This window comes from Archocentrus centrarchus, chromosome 18 (assembly GCF_007364275.1).
Source record: "Archocentrus centrarchus isolate MPI-CPG fArcCen1 chromosome 18, fArcCen1, whole genome shotgun sequence".
NCBI classification, from domain to species: domain Eukaryota; kingdom Metazoa; phylum Chordata; class Actinopteri; order Cichliformes; family Cichlidae; genus Archocentrus; species Archocentrus centrarchus.
The window spans coordinates 2,056,253-2,075,669 of record NC_044363.1 but is presented as its reverse complement, the minus strand read 5'-3'; the positions used below and the strand labels follow the sequence as shown (position 1 = coordinate 2,075,669).

Below are 19,417 nucleotides of genomic sequence, written 5' to 3'. Positions count from 1 at the left end.
CGTCTGCACTGGATTATGCATTATTGGTCAATCTGGGTGAGCACTTTGTCTCTTCCAACACACACACACACACACACACACACACACACACACACACACTTATAAATAGAGACAGAGCAGAAAGGTTGAGCTACTGTAGGACCAGTGAGTCAGGCAGTGTGTGCGCAGGCAGACAGGAGACCAAGACTCTGAAAGGTAACTACAGGTCAGACAAATGCACACATGTTCAGACATACACACACACACACACACACAGTATCTCTGGCTGCCAATCAAACACAGTTTTTTCTGCAGTGTCACTCTGGGACGTTCTAAGTTCCACACAGGACAAGAATGTGTGTGTGTGTGTTTTAGTGGGGGGGATTGTTCAATACAACAGTCATTTTGCTGCACCACAAAAACGTGACTGTCTTCTGTAGCCTGCAGCGCAGAGACACAAGCTTAAAGACACACTCACTCCCGTGCTCACACACACACACACACACACACACACACTGATATAGTCAGACACACTCACACACAGACACAGTTGTCCTAATAACGTCCATATGTCTTAAATTATGTGAAAGTGCTGCGAGCTGCTGGTTCCACAGACATGTAAAGACTCCTTTATTCTTTTCTCTGCCCTCCTTTCCCTCCTTCTCTCTCTCTCTGCTCCCACCTCTTCCTGGCTCTCCCTGCCCCTTCATCCATCCTTTTTTTTTAAATTATTCTTTTTATTCCTTTTTTTTGCTCTTTTCTCTTACTTACACAAGCAGTCCGCATGTCTTTCCCTGCTTCTATTGTCACGTTGAATCAGAAAGTGATTGCTTTGTTGATGAGGGTTAAGGTCAGTGCATACGACCAGCCAGGTGAAGGTTAATATTTCACCCCTGTGATTGATTTTAAAGAGAAAGGCACTGTAGAATAAAAAAAATTCAGCTCATGCAAACTTTAGTTTGTTAAGCGTTTATGTGATGTTTACATAGCTGACCAAAACTGTTCGTTTTTACTGTGCCACATTCATTTGATGGCTTCAGCTACAGTTTACTCTGCATATTTAAAGAGTAATCAACAACAGCGTTTAAGTTAATTGAGCTTTGCCCCACATAATTCAGCTACAACACTGTATTCAGACATGCATACACCCAGTTGAGGGTAATGGGGTGGCTGGAGCCCATCCCAGCTGTCACTGGGTGGAAGCCAGGGTGCACCCTGGTTGCATAAGGAGAAAAACACGAAGTGATTCACACCTTCAACCAATTTTGAATCACCAACTAACCTAGCAAGCATGACGGGACTGTGGGAGGAAGTTGCCCAGCAGGAACCCATTGGGTATAAGGAGAACATGCAAACTCCACACAGCAAGAAGGTCTCAGATTTGAGGCCAGTGTGGCAGCAGTGCTAACCACTGTACTGTTACACCACTGTGTATTCATATTACTTAATAATAACCTTCACTGCTCAGTTGTGAGACTTTTACTTTGCATTACTATTATTATCATTTTTTTTTTTTGCTAATTTTGATCATCTTCCACACATGCAGTATTAGTTTTAGGACAGTGTGGGACTGCATTAATTTGAGCTGGATTTTCTGCATCCATCTTTAAAAAAAAATACTATTTGCATTTTCTCAGAAGTCTGTGTCACACCCCATCTGAAATATAAACAGCAGTCACTGGGGTTTCTTAAGACAACAAGAGAATAGAGTGTAAATTTGGTCTTCGGCAGTGATAAAGCTTGGAATACAAAGAAGGGACACACAGAGTGGTCTTCACCTCACTCCCACTTGGCAGTGCCCTCTACTGGTGATAAGCAGAAGCACAGGAGGCTGACACAAACATATGAGAGCAGAATGCAGAAAATCATCATCTCACAAACTCTTGGAGGGATGAAGCACAACCTTGAAAATGGTAACAGCCCACTGATTTCACTGCACTCTTATTTAAAGCAAGCTTTAATGCAGTTCCTCCAGCAGCGACCGACTAAAGACATCAGACTGAACTATTAAATGGAGGCTCGGGTCGATTCCTCTCTCTGTGTCTCTGTTTTGTTGTTGCTGCTGTTTTTCCAACCTCTATTTCTCCTTTTCCCTAAATGTAGGGATTGGGCAATGGTTCCAAAATAATGAATAACAAGGGGAAAGGAAAATGTGGAGAAAAACGGGAAAAGAAAGAGGTGGTATGAGGGAATGTGGGCGGCTGAGGGCTTGAAAAGAAGAAGCGAGAGGTATCTCACAAAGCTGAAAATAAAGTAGTGCCTACCACAGTCAACAGAGTGGTGTGTGTGTGTGTGTGTGTGTGTTTAGGCAGTGTTGTTCACTTATAGAGGGGCATGTTTCCACTGCAAGCCAAGTAGGACTCTCTGAAAGCACGTGAGCATGTTTGTTACCACACCGCGTGGTTACGAGAGGGTCTTTAATCATGTGCACTGCCTATTGCAAAGACCAGGGTGCAAAAATTGCATTTACTTCAATGCTTCATCGATTCATTGAACTCAAATGAAGGTGACTTAGAGGGTCAGTGTTTTTTTCTGATGCGTCTAAGCGACGTTAATATTTCATGCCAAGAGAGAACAGCTGAGGCCTCCAGTGCTTACTGAATTAATAAAGCTTATTGTTTGTGCTTTTTTTCTCGCAACTTTAAAATCTAAAGCTTTAATTCCAATATTAAGCTCTAAATCATCAAGAAATTCAACATGTCCAATAAAAAGAAAAAAGTGGCCAGAGTTACCAAATTGTGCAACATTTTCCCCTCATGTGCTAGAGGAGACCAAAAAACAGAGCTGCACATAACCTCCAATTATTGCACTTCCATTTACTAAAGTTGGATAAAGCAGATGTATCCTTAAACTCTGATTAACCCAATCGGATACCTCTGTGAAGTCTTGCCATGCTTCTAGTCTTTGCACAGGCCCAAAAGGACACACGCCGCTCTGGAAAGTCTGATGCCTGCATAAGCACAAGCGCTGCATTCAAACCCTGAATCATCCGAGGAGCAAGTCATCCAGCAGGAACAAAGATCTTAGCCTGCATAACCAAAACTTACCAAAATAATAAAGTCCCTCTGTTTACAGCAGCAATACAAACTGCATGTTTGATCTTGTTTTCAGTTAGGGATGATGTGGAAGTCCTGGCTGCCCTCGTTAGGCTCTGGTTGGCCTGTAGTGGAAAACCAGTCTACTGTGGTTCTTTGATGGAGTTAGTTTCCTAGCTTAACACGGGGTTATATGGAAACTGGCTGGCTCTCTTGATCCACCGAAAGGCTAATGTGCTGTGTGAAGATTGTTTTTCCATATGAAAACCGCACGGACAGCAGACACATACACAAACACCAGAGGAGAGGTTCTGCTCCAGCTGGTCAGACAGTTTCTTATTTTTCTCTCAGTTGATGTTGTTTCGCTTCATTCTGTTGACTTTATCATCCAGAAAACAGGAGGGAGCCCCCCATGCCACCCCACCCCACCCCCACACACAAACGCAGCACACACTCCTACATAACACCTGACCTCTGGCTCTCCTTATAATATCTTTCTTTCTGTCAGCCCTACTTTAATCACAGTGATGTAACTATGGATCCCACAGCAAACAGAAGGTCAAACTGCAAACACATGTACCTCTGAAGTACCCTGTGAGCCCCCCACTTATGGCCTGCAGTAACTTATATATCAGCAAGTGTTTCTGCACCTGTCACGAGCTCAGCCTGTTGGTTTTCTGATGGCTCTCCATACATGGCTCACTTTGTGTTCTGGTCATGTTCACTGACAGCCTTTCTACTTCTGTAACTGCCACAAGACTGTCTGACACAATCACACACAAGTTAGAGTGCTGTTTTTTGGGAGGTGAAAAGCTGCTAAATGGCCACTTAAAAGTTGGTAAATCTAGCTACAAATTTGCTAAATTGGCAACAGTGAGGCATACTGATCCATGATGGGATGGTGGGCACCGAAGCAAAGACGATGTGCTAAGTGCGATTAAAACAGTTCCAAGAACAGGCCTTCCAAAAATCAAAAGCCTTACCTGATTTAAACTTGGCTGATCTTCTGGGACATGTCATGACAGCTTCCAAGCAGCTTTTAGATCACTCCCTGAAAGTCCTTTTCTGACCACTTGCACTCGGTGCTCTGTGATCTTACCACAGGCTTGAGCAAACATCAGCTGCTGTTTCATGTAGAGGATCACCACCGATTCATATGGTTCTGCACCATAACACAATGAGATGTGCGCTATCTCAAAAACAGAACAAAGAAGACCCGGTACACCTCAAAGAGGCATTACTGCTAGGGGAAGGAGCAGGGCTTCCACTAAGAGCTCAGCGGTGCTGAAACTGGTCCAGAGCTGCAGGTCTCCCGTTAATGAAGATGATCTTGAGCAGGAGACTAGCCAAGTTTAAATCAGGTTAGGTTATTGAGGTCCATTCAAGACAAACAACCGAAAATAGAATAGTTGAACATTATCATCTGAGCTCAGCTGGAGTTGAGGCCATGATGATTCTCTGTTCTCTAAATAAGCTAAAAAAAAACAAAAACAAAGTGGTATTCCAGTACTCTAATTGTTTTGCTTTGTGTTTTACTTGAAGAAAAGGCCTCAAAGACTTTCCTCCTTAGATTCAGGTCAAAGGTCTCATTGAACTCTACCATTTGACACTATATTGCTCGAACAGTTTAGGAAGCATCTTTTATTTTTTGCCTATTATGGAGGCCAGAGGTCAGCAGCAAGTTTTGAGTTTTGCTCAGACGCACTTCAGCTTAAAGTCTAAGCAACTTCACTGCATGTGTGTATCCATGGCCCCGTCTGGCTGAAAGCAGGGCACCGTTTGGGTGTATGTGTGCGCACATATGCTTTTGTGATTGTTGCGTATATGTGTGTTAGGCCCCCACAGAAAGCCCCTCTTTGTGCCGTGTCGGAGGCAGCCTTCCTAATCAGGGGTCATTACATGAGGTTAGTGCGGGGGTCTCCGGGGAGAGGAGAGGGGATCAGAGCTGAGATTAGACCCAACCAACCCCTCGCCCGTCCCAGGGCACGGCGGCAAGGAAACGTGACCCTGCCTCCAAACCCCTCCAAAAAAAAAAAAACTGTGTTGGCAGAGAGAAAATGAGAGACTGATTTACAGGAAAACACAGCAGGCTCTGCTTCTTGTTTTTCTCGTTCTGATTCTTTGTGTGTGACGTTGCGTGCGCGCATCAAGTGAGTGTGTGTGTGTGTGTGTGTGTGTGTGTGAGAGAGAGAGAGAGAGAGAGAGCGAGAGAAAGGTATGTGCCCTGGGGATAAGGGGATAATAGGAGGGAGAGGTAAGTGGCTGATTACCTGAAATGGTCTTGGCACAGAGACGAGAGAGAAAGAGAGGAAGCGCAAGAGAGAAAAGAAGCGAGAAAAAGAGAGAGAGAGAGATAATAGTCGGGGAGAAATGACAGAAATTAAGCAGAGGATGTAAAAGGGAAAAACAGAAACATGAGGGCAGAGTCGGCCTCTCCCTCTCTTGCTCTGTCCAAAAGGCAGATGAGAGGAGGAGAAGCTGGAGTGATGGAGGGGTCGTTCTCACGCTTCAGTAGCCAGGACACTGCTGATAAGAGCGAGCAGACGGGATCAGCTTTACACTGATACTCTGTTTGTGTGTCCTGCCTCACTCTTTGTGTAGAGGAGGACTCCAAATGTGTGTGTGCGTGTGTGTGTATGTGTGCGCGCGCGCGTGTCACTTATTCCAGAGCATGAATATTGATGAGCGTTTGCATGCAGCTGTAGCTGCTGCAGGATATTTTGGGACTCAGTTAAAGATGCTTTTCACTCTCTAGTTCAGTGGTTCCCTTTCCAAAATTGTTCATGTCTCCACACCCAGTAATTTTTATTAATGATTAAATGATTGAAAGGTTGCTTTTCCGTGCGTTAATCATTTGCGTTTAAGTTATCTCTGCTCCTTATTTTCTTCATCGACCACAGGGCAGTGCTTCTGCCCTTGCTCCAGATTCGCTGTATTAATGAGCTGCTGCTAAGTTCACGAGTTTCACTCTCAGAGAAAACAATTTGAAGACATCATGCTGGATGACGGGTGGATTTCTCACTAAAGAAATCTATTAGTTGGGACTTGGTTATTCGTCTTAATAATTAAAAAATGTAATAGATGTGAAATTCAGAAGTTGTTGCTGCTTGCGTGTGGAGACAGATCTTCATCCTTAGCAAAAGTGAAAGCTGATCATTTGAGATGACCTGGGCTGCGGACTGATGATGTTACTTGTTTTCATTACCTCGTATTTCTCTCGACTCTGAGAAACGTATTTGAGCGTTGTCTCAGGTTGAGCATTTGATATCCCTCTGCATGCTGCAGCAAGCAGCTGCAATTCATGTGACTACATCCAGTTCCACCCTTCAGCCACATGTGCATTACAAAAGCAAAGCATAAAAGAAAAGCTAATAATAATTGGGACTTTTCTTAGGTGAAAGCGGTCGGAATTAATGAAAGCTGGACCGTTAAGCTTCATTAGAGTGCTGCTGTTAAAAGGCCAAACAGGACAAACTACAACAAACAGGACGATAGTTCATCATCACAATTATTTGTGTAATTAATCTTTTGTGTTGTATTTTGTGCTCAGATTTTGTGTTTAAGACTCCGAGCTAATTTTAGCTGCAGACCTGTGTGAGGGCGATGGCCCTGCTGCTGCATCTTTTCAGTGCTGTTTGAACAGCAGCGTCCTTCCTTCAGTTCAACCCGAAGCTCTGTAAGAAGCAGGTTCCCAAACCTTTCGGTGCCTCTTAAAGGACCCCCTCGTGTGGTATCTAGCATATGCCTCCTACTTCACGATCTTTGACGCCATCGAGACTGTCCCCCCCAAAGGTTCAGACACATGGCGTGATGATGACAATCATTACAGTTTCTATTGGTCAAAGAAAAAGTGAAAGGGAGTAAAGGACCTAACTCGGTGTTTCTGTTGGTGCAAAGGGCTGGAGTTTATCATTAGAATGTAATTTTATAATTTGCTACTAATTATTTTGGGAAACCGCTGGCTATTTGTTGCAGGCTGCTAGGGTCTAAACCCAAATGCTTAAGTAGCATTTAAAATGCTAAAAGAATATCTCAAAATTAAGAAAAATCCTGATTAACTCGAGCTATTGTGCAGATTTAGTAAACGACACTTAAAGGCATACTTCCATTGTACTTATTTCCATTGTGTCGCACTAGTATTGTGGTCTCCAGAAAGCTCTGGGTCTGCAGTAGTAATTTATTATGAGGCTGTTCTGTTTCTTTCTCTGAGATGTCTTAATAAGCATAAGTGCGATCCAATACAACATGTAGCTTGTAGCCAAAATGTTTACACTCTGAACATCTTTTAACTAAAAAATTAAAGGCAGTTTTATTTTTGTGTGGTTTATTATGTAAATCTTTGTAGGTCATATTGAGTTTGGGTAGTCAGCCTGAAATGAACCATCAGAAAAGAAGCCTGAGACACGTCTCTGATCTCCGTATCGAACACGTGTATTTGCACGTGTGTAAACTTCGATTCACGTGTTTCCTGACCTTCCTCCTCTTGCGGTGGATGTCTCCGATGCTGTTGGCCAGTGAGTTCGGTCCCAGCAGCGTGGACGTGCTTTGGGGCCAGTCCACCGCCACCAGCGTGTGCTCGCCCATCAGCACCTTGCGCACGTTCTCAGCGCCCGTCACCCGAATCACAGGACGGCCCAGCAGGTGGGTCTTGAACACGTTGCCGTACTTCTGTCTCCGTGAGGCATGGAAGCTTGAGCCCTGGATGAAGGGACAGACAGGAAGCACACAGATCAATCACAGGCATTATCTAACTGAAAGTGCCGAAGCTGCATCTCCTGAGAGGCACCACCGCTCTCATGGCCTTTGACCACCATTAGCAAAAGATGCTAGTTCTTCCTGTTTTTTGCACTTGCTAATAATTTAAAACAGTCTTTAGAATCTGACCTTCACTCCAGCTTTTGATCTTCCTCTCTAAAAGGCTTCAGTGAATACTATTTCTCTCTCTCTCAGTGGCTCGGGGGCCCAAACAGACTGGTGAGTTCTCCACATGCTAAAAGTTACCGATGTTTCCATCGTCTCTGCACTCAGAGAAAAAGTAAACTTAAACCAACTGAAAGCGGCAGACTGTAGATGTTTAAGAAGCCTGTATACATCAGGTTAATGCAATGAAAACTGATTCAAGTTGCCTTTAGGGCGCAGGCCGAGATCAGCTTTAACATCAGCCCACGAGGGGTGGGGTTAAAGGTTCTCCAAACATTTGCAGTTCAGGCTTAAAGTACAGTAAATGAAATTTCTCATCCTGACGGGCCAGACTGACAGAAGAGTGCTTGAGGATATAATAAGTTTCAGCCTCAGTTTGTTCAATTTAATCATTTTCCACTTCAAATAGATTTTTTTCAAGTTCAACAGCAGAGATGGAGCTTTAAATGAGACCTGTTTTTCATTAAGAAGTTCCAAGGTGTCAGGCCTGGGATCCCCACTCTGTAACAAGATGGGCTCTGCTGGTGACCTTCTATCTAATATCTATTTTCCATATACAAAGATGTGAGAAAGATGAGCTGACAATCTATCAGGAAGTATAAATGCTGATAGTATGTGAAGAGAACAGGGCAGCCATCTCTGAACCGAGGAGGGGGGGGCCTCCATTGTACAGTGCTGTGATTGCAGCTGCTCTATTTCTCTGGGAATGGTACTCATGGCCACTGATCGCTGTGACAATTTGCATATTAACAATCATGAGACTGAGCTTGCGGCTTATTGTTGGTCAGTGGTGCTAGTTTTGGTCATTATGAAACTGTACTGTTTAGGTCGGGGAAACCTGCAGTCAGCTGAGACTTAGGAAGTCAACTGGATCAGCGCTGAAAAGTTTCTCCCATTGAAAACGTTCAAATGAACGGAATCAACATAGAAATGCATTCATGTTGTTTTCTTTTCTTCTGCATCTCCTGAAAGATTTTTTTTTTTGTACCATCTTAATAACAATAACTTTAATAGACATAAATGTAATGAATGAGCTATTTGAACTCCCGGCTGAGCAGTTCCAAACCTTTTTTTGGTGTCCATGCTTTGCACTTTCTTTACATGGTTGCAGCTTGTCACCATTTAAATCACAGAGGGCGATTCTTCCTTCTCAGATGGTTTTATTTGAATGCTACCAAAACCACATTGAAAGAAGAAAATATGGGTTTATGATTTCCGAAAAGAGACATTTGACAAGTTTTTTAAAGCGCATTTTTTTTTCCTTTGAGCACCTCGAGGCACATGTGCCATCTAGGCAAATGTCACTACAGCCTATACGTGATTCACCAAAAATACGTTGGTGCATAAGCAATACTTAAAGCCATCTGATTTTTTGGGGTGTCTCTTTAATTCAGGCTGTTAATTATCAGACAAAATCTTGATATGTTTTGGGCTAATTTCAACTACATAATAACCAGTTCATCAGTTCATTTTTCTGCCTTTCTAAACACTCAGGGCCTAGTCAAATTTAGCCTTTCCACCTTTCACTTTGGTTGCTTCAGCAGTGGATGGAGTCATATCTTTGGTTTGAAAAATGAGAATTTCAACCTTGATCCATGGAAAAGAGAATATCACAGCACCGACAGCAGATTTGGAGGAACTGGAACACGGGCACAACTTGGAGAAGAGATTATTAAGAGACTACAATGCTAAAAATGACTTCTGATGCTTCAGAAAATTTCTTGATGGAGGCTAAAAAAAATAAATGTTTGTCTCAGTTTTATGTGGTGACCCATCACAAGGTGCCACATTGCACATTTTGGGGCCCCTGTCTCACAGTTTGGGCAGCAACCCCCCCAAGAGGAGCTGGAGTCAGTTAGCAAGCTGACCTGAGTTCAGCTTTGACGTTGACCTCTAAACCGTCCGGGTCACAGCAGAGCGAGACGGAGCTGACCCCAGAACTGTAAATGGGCTGTTTGAGTGAAAAGAATATATATCAGCCTGAGGGGCTGCTTACTGTGTTACACACACATATATGGGACGTATACACCGAGTCTAACAAGGCATTATTCACATGCAAGCATTCACATACACACACGTATACATAAACGCACAGAGACGCACACTCAAGATTCATAAAATTCACCAAAAAAAAAAAAAAACACTCAAAGCAAACAAACACGTGGAGGCCCAACTGCAAATTACTGTGACAACACTAACTCGTTTGACCCCAGCTTACTCAAGGGGAAAGAGATATATACAACCGTGAGGTAGGTGTGCAAACACACACACACACACACGCACACGCACACACACACGCTGAAATTTATATATATTTATATGTAAGTGTAAACATACAGGGCCTGTAAGGCAATTTAGTCAGAGGAGACGGACAAGGAGAGCATTTTCATCGTTTTGTTAAAAAAAAATAGAATAGAATAGAATGCCTTTATTGTCATTATACAGGATGTACAATGAGATTGGAGAGAAAATCAAGTTAAGCACAAACCATTCTGATGGGAGCCAACATTAAGACAAATTGTAACCCTTTACACTACAAAACAGCGTGTGCAGCAGGGCCTCTGTGTGCACGAGTGCAGCTATATACAGTATGTTTGTGTTTGAACGCAGAGCTCAGCGACTAATTTTAGCAGGTAGTCTGTTTCCTGGTCGAGGGCACACCTCTGGCAGCAGCCGTGCTTTCTGTTTGTGTGCTCAAAACTTCATCTCTCGCTGTGAACGCATCCTCTCACTGATTCCGGTTAGCGCTGTAATTACTGGCCTTGCAGTTCTGCAGTGAAGCCCGGATATGTTTACTTAAATCCAAATCACAAATGCCCCGGTTGCCAAAAACCGGCTGAGGAGGTGTTTAAGCTCTAAACTGGGAGTCACTTTGCATAAGTATGAAAAAAGTGTCCCACGGTGCGGCTCTTTCAGTCGTCTAATTGTCCGAGACCTATTGGTCATTTGTGTTTGAGCAGTCTTTGCTTGTACCCAGGTGAACAGTCTTTGTAGAGGGCAAAGGAGGGAACACATTTACCCCAATGGAATCTCGAAACCTTCGGCTATTATTTGTCACGTTTTCAAATTTAGTGAACAAAATCAGGAAGCCAAGTCCCGACTATCAGCTGGATACAACTGAAGCCCCCCAAAAATCAAGTGGAGATATACTGTAGGTATAGGTTCCCAGATTGATCCATTTTAATCACCTGGTGATAAAAATATCTACTATCATACACCTCATGACTGGCAGAAAACTGGCAGACTCCACCTTCAAGCACCCATACAATATATCTTTATGAGACATGATCTAAGTAATAATACAGACACTTTTAATGGATTTATGTTTTCTTCCTGTCCCATCTTCTCGATTTAAAGGGCATCCACCCGATAAAGTGCAGTGGGTGGATCCTGAGTCGAGCTTTTCTCAGCTTTGGAGTGAGCAAATAAAGAGGCTTCCAGTGAAAGCGACAAATATGACAGGGCGGTAAAAAATATTAGAGGGTTGTCTAGGAAGCCGAAACCTAGAATGTCATCTAGCCACCAACCATCATCACCAAGGTGATGCACTTTGTGTGTGGACGACCCTTTTAGGGTGCCGATAAAAGCAGTTCATTGTTCTTAAAATTAGGTACGGTATCATGAAGACGAAACAGCTACTTCAGCTACAAAGGGAAGCCACAGCGTGTGGCTCCACATCCAGTACCAGTCAAAGCCATACCGGTCAAGTTTTGTATTTAAAAATAAGGGAAATTTTCCGCTGCCGAAAATAGAAGTCACTACTGTATATGACATCATCACCTAATTTTCATAATTGGTCATTTGCATGTAGTTGCCATCAAGGCTGTAGGAGAGAGAAATAACATCTTTGGAGAGACAAAAAGTGAAGAAAAAAACACCCTAAATATGTTTAGAACTACAAATAAACTTTATGAAATACCTTAATAGCTTTAATGCTTCGCCTAGACACACATTATATAAATCAGTTTTGTTCCATATGTTATAATATCAAATTTGATGAAAACACTTATGTGGGGTGCGACTGCTAACTACATTCCACCCTCCTCCTTTATCTGGGCCACTGTTGCCAACTTGTGTAAGAAAACTCGCTGTCGGCCATCTCAAAAGTTTATAAAGGCTGAAGCAAGGTCCGGGGATGGGGTTGGGTCCCCCTCGGTGTCGCAGCACGACAGAGGTGGGACAGAGGGATAAGATACGGTAGTTTCCCGGCCAAAACAGGAGACTTGACAGGTATGGTCAAAACTTTTGACTGGTGCTGTATTTTTACGCTGGATGCCTTTCCCAAAGCAACCCCGGAGAGATCTCCTCCACAGATCAAACTGGGGATCTTTCACTTGTTAGGCAAATGTGTAAACCACTACACAGCGGAGTCAGTCTGCACTGTTTCATAGTATGCTGTACTCTGTTTTTGTCAGTAATCCTTGGATTTACTTCTTCGTTGGACTATACTTCAGTTTTCTGTGGCAGGGTTGTAAAAGATGTGGCGCGAAGCACCTGCAGAACAACCATTGATGAGGAAGAGGTCCTGCTTATTAATATCGCTTTTTGTTGCTTCCTGTCCTCCTTGCATTGTAGCTGACATGCTAAGGCTTCTCGACCTAAATTGAGCACAGATGCTTCAGCCCTCTCTGCAGCTCTGTTCTCTCTTTCTGTGCTGCTTTGAAAACTGCTTTTATAGATGAAAAATGCTGCTAATTAGCATTCAAGCCCCGCACGCCCCACCCTCTGTAGCCGTGTTTGAGAGTGCGCTCAAGCTCCAACTCATGTTAAGACCTTTCCACGAGGTGCTGACGTTATTGACACCAGATTTTTTTCTGTAAAGCTGTCTGAGAGCTGCCTGATTTCTGGTCGATGTCGCTCACTTGGGGTTGCTACAACACATTTCTTCCACCTTATAGTCAGCAGAAAACTGCAGGAACCATCAAGTTTTGGTGTACCTGGAGCTGAGGTTTCTTTAAAGAGTGTATTTTTGAAGCTCCATTCATTCATTCACGCAGCTTTGCAAAATTGGGGTTTCTTTTTTCTCTCAGTTGATGTGTCTGGGTACAAACTGTTAACCCGAACTGTTTTCACAGCTCCTGTACACTTCCTCTTTTTACTGCAGCAGGCACACACACATTAACACACACACACACCAGGTCGGCCGGCTGGCCTCTAGAGCCCTCGGGGTGTGTGTGTGTGTGTGTGTGTGTGTGTGTGTGTGCGCCTTTATGTGTGTGTTAAAGCAAGGTTGTTTTCCAAGCTACATTTTGCTGCCACATGGATGTTGAGCGGTCTAGTATGTCTGCCTGGCAGGCCTGCTCACTCACACACACACACACACACACACACACACACACACACACACACACACACAGTCCAATTCAAAGGGAGTTCCTCAGGCAGCCAGACAAGGGTCCCTTTCACCCTCCAAGATACAGCATCAGATTGGGCCGATTGTGTACTTTCTGATGTGTGCATGTGCGTAGCTTTGTGCATTATGTGTGAACGAGTTCTCTTTCCATTTCTCTCTTTTTTCTTTTTAGAAACTCACATTTTGGCAAATGCTGAAGGTTTTCTTCTGTCATATTCTCTGCAAGAAAAAATGTGTGTGTGTGTGTGTGTGTGTGTGTGTGTGTGTGTGTGTGTGTGTGTGTGTGTGTGTGTGTGTGTGTGTGTGTGTGTGTGTGTGTGAGCATGCGCCAGGGGTGTGGTCTGGATGACATTTAGCTTAAAAGGTGAGAAATGTACACCACCCCCACCAAACCCCCATCCTCCCCTCCCCTCTCAAATCTGGCACAACACACACACACACACACACATGGAGCAAGCATGGAAAGTTGTGATGTAATGACGCCACAGTTCTTCTGCAGGGGAACACGTACATAACTGCACGCGCGCACACACAGACACACACGGGTTTGCAGACGTAGCCGTCGCGTCTGCAATCACACTGATTGGCTAAAACACACTTTCCCTCCAAACTCCAGCGAAGCGACGGAGCCTTCACTGTAAACACTCGCAAAAACCCCCAAACCAAAATTGCTCCCACAACATTACGGCTGATTTTACCATCGAGGTCACAGGCAACAAACTCTGATGTGAGCTGAAAACCATAAAGAGGTTTCTCTTAATGATGGTGGGTATAAAGTTTTAAAGCTTTTTTTTTCTTGTGGACATGTTACATAGCATCTGGGAGAAGCACAAGCTGGCTGTGGAGGCAGGAAACATCATGAGGAACACGCCTCGTTTTTCTGTTTTGTTTTGGGTTTTTTTAATTGTATTTTTATTTTCCAGCACTGTGCAGTCAGAAGCTGTGAATAACACTGGAACAAAGTCAAAGAGTTTAGGGTGCAATCACACCCTTACCGCTGTTTTGCTGTTGAACTGCGGCCGACTTTGGGAAGGTTTTCCAGCATGAACTGAATGAAATTCCTGTAATTACCTGCAACATTGTCCGCCAGTTGGATGCCTTATTAAAGCAACAAAACTGACGACATGTAGATTTTATTTGGGATCTACTATAAGTAGCCTACAGTGATTAGATAATGCAGCTAATACCAGCAAACAAGGCCCCAAAACATTCATGAGTCTGTTTTAATGGTGAGTATAAATAATGGGGTTTTTTTAGGCATTTAAAATAATTCCAGCTCTTTTTTCTTGACTTTTCAGGGATCATTTTAAACAGACTACAGGCGAGTGAGTTCTCTTTACCGTATATTAATCTCAGCATTTTGCAAATAGCACATGAAGGTCTGCGTGTAGCTTCATTTAATTCTGCAAAACCTCTGCCGTCACGCCGACTCTGCAAACAAAATATCAGCTTTCACCATTTTTCTTCTTTACATGTTACAGAGAAAAATACTGTAGAGAAGAGGCGGGGCCTGAATCATGGGTGCCAAAGAGTCCAAGCCAGCCCACAGTATGGCTTTTCCAAAATCATTAATAATTCAAATTTGTTACTCTTGTTTTGTGACCATTTTCACTAAAAAGATGGAAATCGGGTGGAGGTGTTTTTATTATCATTACAATTAACAGAATATTATGCACAATTAAACGGGGCTGTGTGTGGCCCGTGCTTGTTATAACAACCTCTACATCAACATTTCCAGTCATTCTCCTTCTTCTAGGCTTCTCTGTAGCGGCAGTGTTCGAGAGGAGGCGGCGTTTTCCTTCAAGAACAAAAACTTTTCTTGACTTAAAAACAAACAAACACAAAACATCGTCCCCTTTTTCCAAACGCTTTCCACCAGTCGCACCTAAAAATTCCCGTTTACTTTAAAGTAAGAATACACTGGCACCAGAGGGTTGGGCACAGCAAACGCAGCTTCAAGCTGGACCTCAAGACGGCGTGGTCAAAGGACGTTAGAACAGGAGTAAAATCAGGGTTTTGTCAAGGTTAAAGGTCTTAAACGCACAGTGGATAGAGTAGGAACTAAAGGAATGTCCTTGAAAGTTTGTGTGTGCGTGCCGACAGTCTGGACAACGTTGTTGTAACCGCTGTGTCAACTTCTACACAATCCTTTATCAGATATTTTTTTTTTTTTTTTTAACAAAAACCTCAGTAAAGGAGAGAAAAAGTGAGGATTTTCCACACATGCTGCACGCTCACATTTAATCAAAATTTCTTGCAAACACAACCACAATCACAGAAGATGTCAGAAAATTCTCCCTCTTTCTCTCTCTCACACACACACACACACACACACAAACACACACACACACTGTCCCGGCAAACCTAGCTAGCACGCCGGCCGTGCTAAAAATACCCCCATCTGTTCTGTTGGGGTTGGCCTGGGGGCAAATCTGGGCCCGGGCTTATAAATGTCCTCTTTGTAGTGCAGTGGAAATGTCCAACAAATGACTCTTTTATTAGGGCAAGACAAAAAAACACAGTTAATTATGTTTACTCAGATCAACCCACACACACACACACACACACACACACACACACACTGGCCAGCCAGTGTGTGTGTGTGTGTGTGTAGGGGGAGAAAATGTGTATATTTAGAGAGTTTATGAAATAAAAATAGAAATATTACGGTGATGCTCGGACAAAGCAGAGAAACAGACTGATGAGGAGACAGTAGAAACAGCACAAAGGTGGGAAAGGATATTTACTGCAGTTTGAGTGTGTAAAGACACACAGCAGCTGATGTAACTGCAGAGAAGGATTTTACTTAAATATATGGATTACATCGATCTTTTCAGAGGCATTCAAGCAGCTGCTGAAGGTTCCTTTGGTTTAACATATTAACCCAGCTCAAAGTACATAAATAAATACTATTTTCAGACGTGCCTATAAATGTTTTGTTGCAGGATATTTCCAACTAAATTACCAAAAAGTAACAGCCACCGTGAAGGTTTTGTCTAAATTCTTTGTATTAATTTGCCGTGATTTAAATGTACCGCTTTTTTTTTTCTTCATACTTTTGCAGGTTAATGGTTGAAACGTACGTTCTTCATGTCAGACAACTAACTGGAGTCATTTTACAGGTTTGTGTGAGTTTGCAGGCTTCACACGGCCACACTTTAAAAACTGCAGCTTCAGAATTCTTTTAACGTTTTCTTCAGTCGAGTTGTGCGAGCTAACATTTTAAAAGAAAGCCGACTTAGTCCAAAATATTAAGCTCATGAGTACACGGTGCAATTGACTAAGAGAAAGCGGCATATTTCAAAATCAATGCCTCGAGTCAGCCAAGGCACTGACCAGTTGTCACCGGGATTTGCGAGACTTCAAATGCTGGTCAGAAGAAGCTGATTGGCTACTAAAATGAGATGTGAGCTGTTTTATTTAATAGCAGAAGAATACTTAACTTAAGCACATCAGTTCCCCAAATAATAACCTTAAATTTAACAAACTTCAGATAGCACATATTGAACTTGTTGACCTTTTGCAGCGTGACCCCTCCTCTTTACAGTAATCTCTTTTTAGGGTTGCTCCTTTTTTTGTTTCTTTTGTTTTTGAAGAAATCTAGGCGCTACCAGGCCGAAGTGACAAGTTTCCAGTAAATTAAATGTGTGTCTGTCTACAGCAGATATCGATCAGGCTTAAAAATGAATGCGCACAAATTATACATGTTAAAGGTTTGGCATCGATCATCTGAGGGGCGGATCTACGTTTGTTCTTATGGTCTCCTGCGATGGTCTTTGTGTACTCGTGTATTCCCGTTTTCCATCCTGGTAACTGTTAAAACTGATTGACTCGTCTGTCGATGAACCACAAAATTCCCGTGAGGCTTGCGTGTGTGCATTTTTGTAAACTAGAGCCAAACAAAAATTAGGACGTTGCCTCAAATAAGTAGGACTGGGGAGACAAGAAACCCACCGAAAGCGGGACACCAGGTCACGCTGTGTGAGGTGTGTGTCACTTGCATTTTTTTGTACTGTGTCGATGACGGTTGCTGTTAAAGTGTAAGCGTGTGGCTGTAATGTCTTTGGCATTATGTTTGCATTTCTCTGTACTGTATTTGGCACAATGAGGATTTCTGAGAAGGATAAAAAACTAAACTAAATGAAACTAAGAACTGTGTACAAGTACTTAGCAAAGCTTTTACTCTAGCTAATCATGTATTAGATGGACACGAATCAAACTAAACAAATATATGAGGAGACGCTCAAATTACTGACTGGTTATTCCCCTAACTGCAGAAACGAATGTGTACCTGAGTCACCTGAAGTCTTTGACGTTTGTTAAAGTGCAACTTTTAGGAGACGAATCGCGATGTGAAGCAATGTGAGGTCGTTCTTCGTCATCTTGATGCACGAATGTTACTAGAAGCAAGAGAAAGACTGTTTGAGCCCATGAAAGTCATAGGCGAAGAGGAAAACCCGCATCACTCACAGCAACTAAATCCACGTCAGCAAAAAGAAATCCAAAAGAGCCAGATCTCTGCCCACACAGTGCCTGACTGATGGGAAGGTTTTATGGTGGGGGGTAGTCCAGAAATATAAAGACGTTTTAACCAAAAAATAAAAAAGTTGAATCTAAATCAAAGGTTAAAAATGAAAAGCGAAAATGCTGCAAGAATAGCAGGGGAGGTGCGAGGGAAAGGAAACGAGGTCAAAGGCTGCGATGGAATTCCTTCTCTCTTTTCAGCTGTCAATCATTCAGCTGGTGCCAGAGATACCAAGGAGGCGGTGTGTGTGTGTGTGTGTGTGTGTGTGTGTGTGTGGTGTGTGTGTGTGTGTGTGTGTGTGTGTGTGTGTGTGTGTGTGTGTGTGTGTGTGTGTGTGTGTGTGTGTGTGTGAGAGAGATTTGTGCCTTTGAATGGTGCGATAGGTCCTTGACTTGACAATGAACCCCCGTCCCTTTGCGGTCACGCCACCACATCAGAGAGAGCCAGAGAGGAGGAGGACAAGGAGGAAGAGGAGAAGAAGGGGCAGGAATGGGATGAAAGAAAGACGAGAAGGAAGGAAACTAAGGTGAGAGGAGGAGAGGTAAAAAAAAAAAAAAATGAGAGGGGGAGAAAATGGCGAGGGACACACTGTGAAAGGGCGCCGAGCGTGGCAGAGGAGGCGGGGAGATCAGGATGGGTGCTCGTTTCAAAAAGGACGGATTAAGGAAAAAGGGATACGGATAGTTCAGCCAAAAACAAGGAGAATAGAGCGAGAGAGCAGGAGAGAGAGAGGGGGTTGGCCCCTGACCCGGGGACATTATAGAAAGGGAGATTATGGTTGTTCAAAACTCTCTAAGCACTAACCCCAGGACCTGAGCTAATACCCTGACACACACACACACAAGCTGACACACATAGACGTCCTGCAGCTACAAGCCAACACAGACACCGTGTGAAAGCCCACGAATATCCTTCAGCTGATATTCCCTCTTTTTCTTCTTAATGACCAAAACCAACAAGGAATCGATCCTTCTAGCAGGTGCTGTCTGATACATCTTCTTTCTCCATTGTTGTCCAGAACTTACCCCGTTTCACTGGCTAATGGAAGCTGTTCACAAGCGGGATCACGCCACTTCTCTACATTGGACGCTGTGGTTGACGAGTGCGCTGCCTCTCCTGCAGCCTCCTACAACATCGCAACCTCTGAGCTGCACCTGACTCGGGCTGCTCCAACCGAAACCAAAATAGGGGCTCGTTTGCACGTCCGGCGAAACAGTGCTTCTGGAGACATCTGCAGCAACAAGTTGCTGAATCTGACTGATTTTTAGATCACAAGTAGTCACTTAAAAGTTTCTGATTTGTATAACGTAGCCTAGACCTCAACTTTATGCAAATAAGGAGTGGGCTTGTCGATGCCCTGCATGCATTGCGCGGGACAATTAATGTTGAAATAAGTGTTGAAATATATCATTACATGTTCCTTCATTATTACTAACACATATCCTGTAATGTAGTTTGACTCAGTCCTGCTTAAACTGTCCTGTGATATTCATTAGAGCATTGCTGTAGATGAACATAGTTCCTAACACTGTAATCTCTTTCAGGAGCAAATTTCTGATTTCTTGAATGAGCTTTGGTCTGAGAGCTACAGAAAAAGGGAGGAAA

General features: G+C 43.3%; 1 protein-coding gene across 1 annotated transcript in view; it reads right to left on the bottom strand.

Moving 5' to 3' along the window:
* cyp26b1 (cytochrome P450, family 26, subfamily b, polypeptide 1) overlaps nt 1-19,417 on the bottom strand; it is a 40,080-nt gene that overhangs the window by 11,757 nt on the left and 8,906 nt on the right. The window contains exon 2 of the mRNA XM_030754029.1: nt 7,488-7,712. Within this exon, the coding sequence (XP_030609889.1) occupies nt 7,488-7,712 (225 nt within the window). The remainder of the gene's footprint in view (nt 1-7,487; nt 7,713-19,417) is intronic.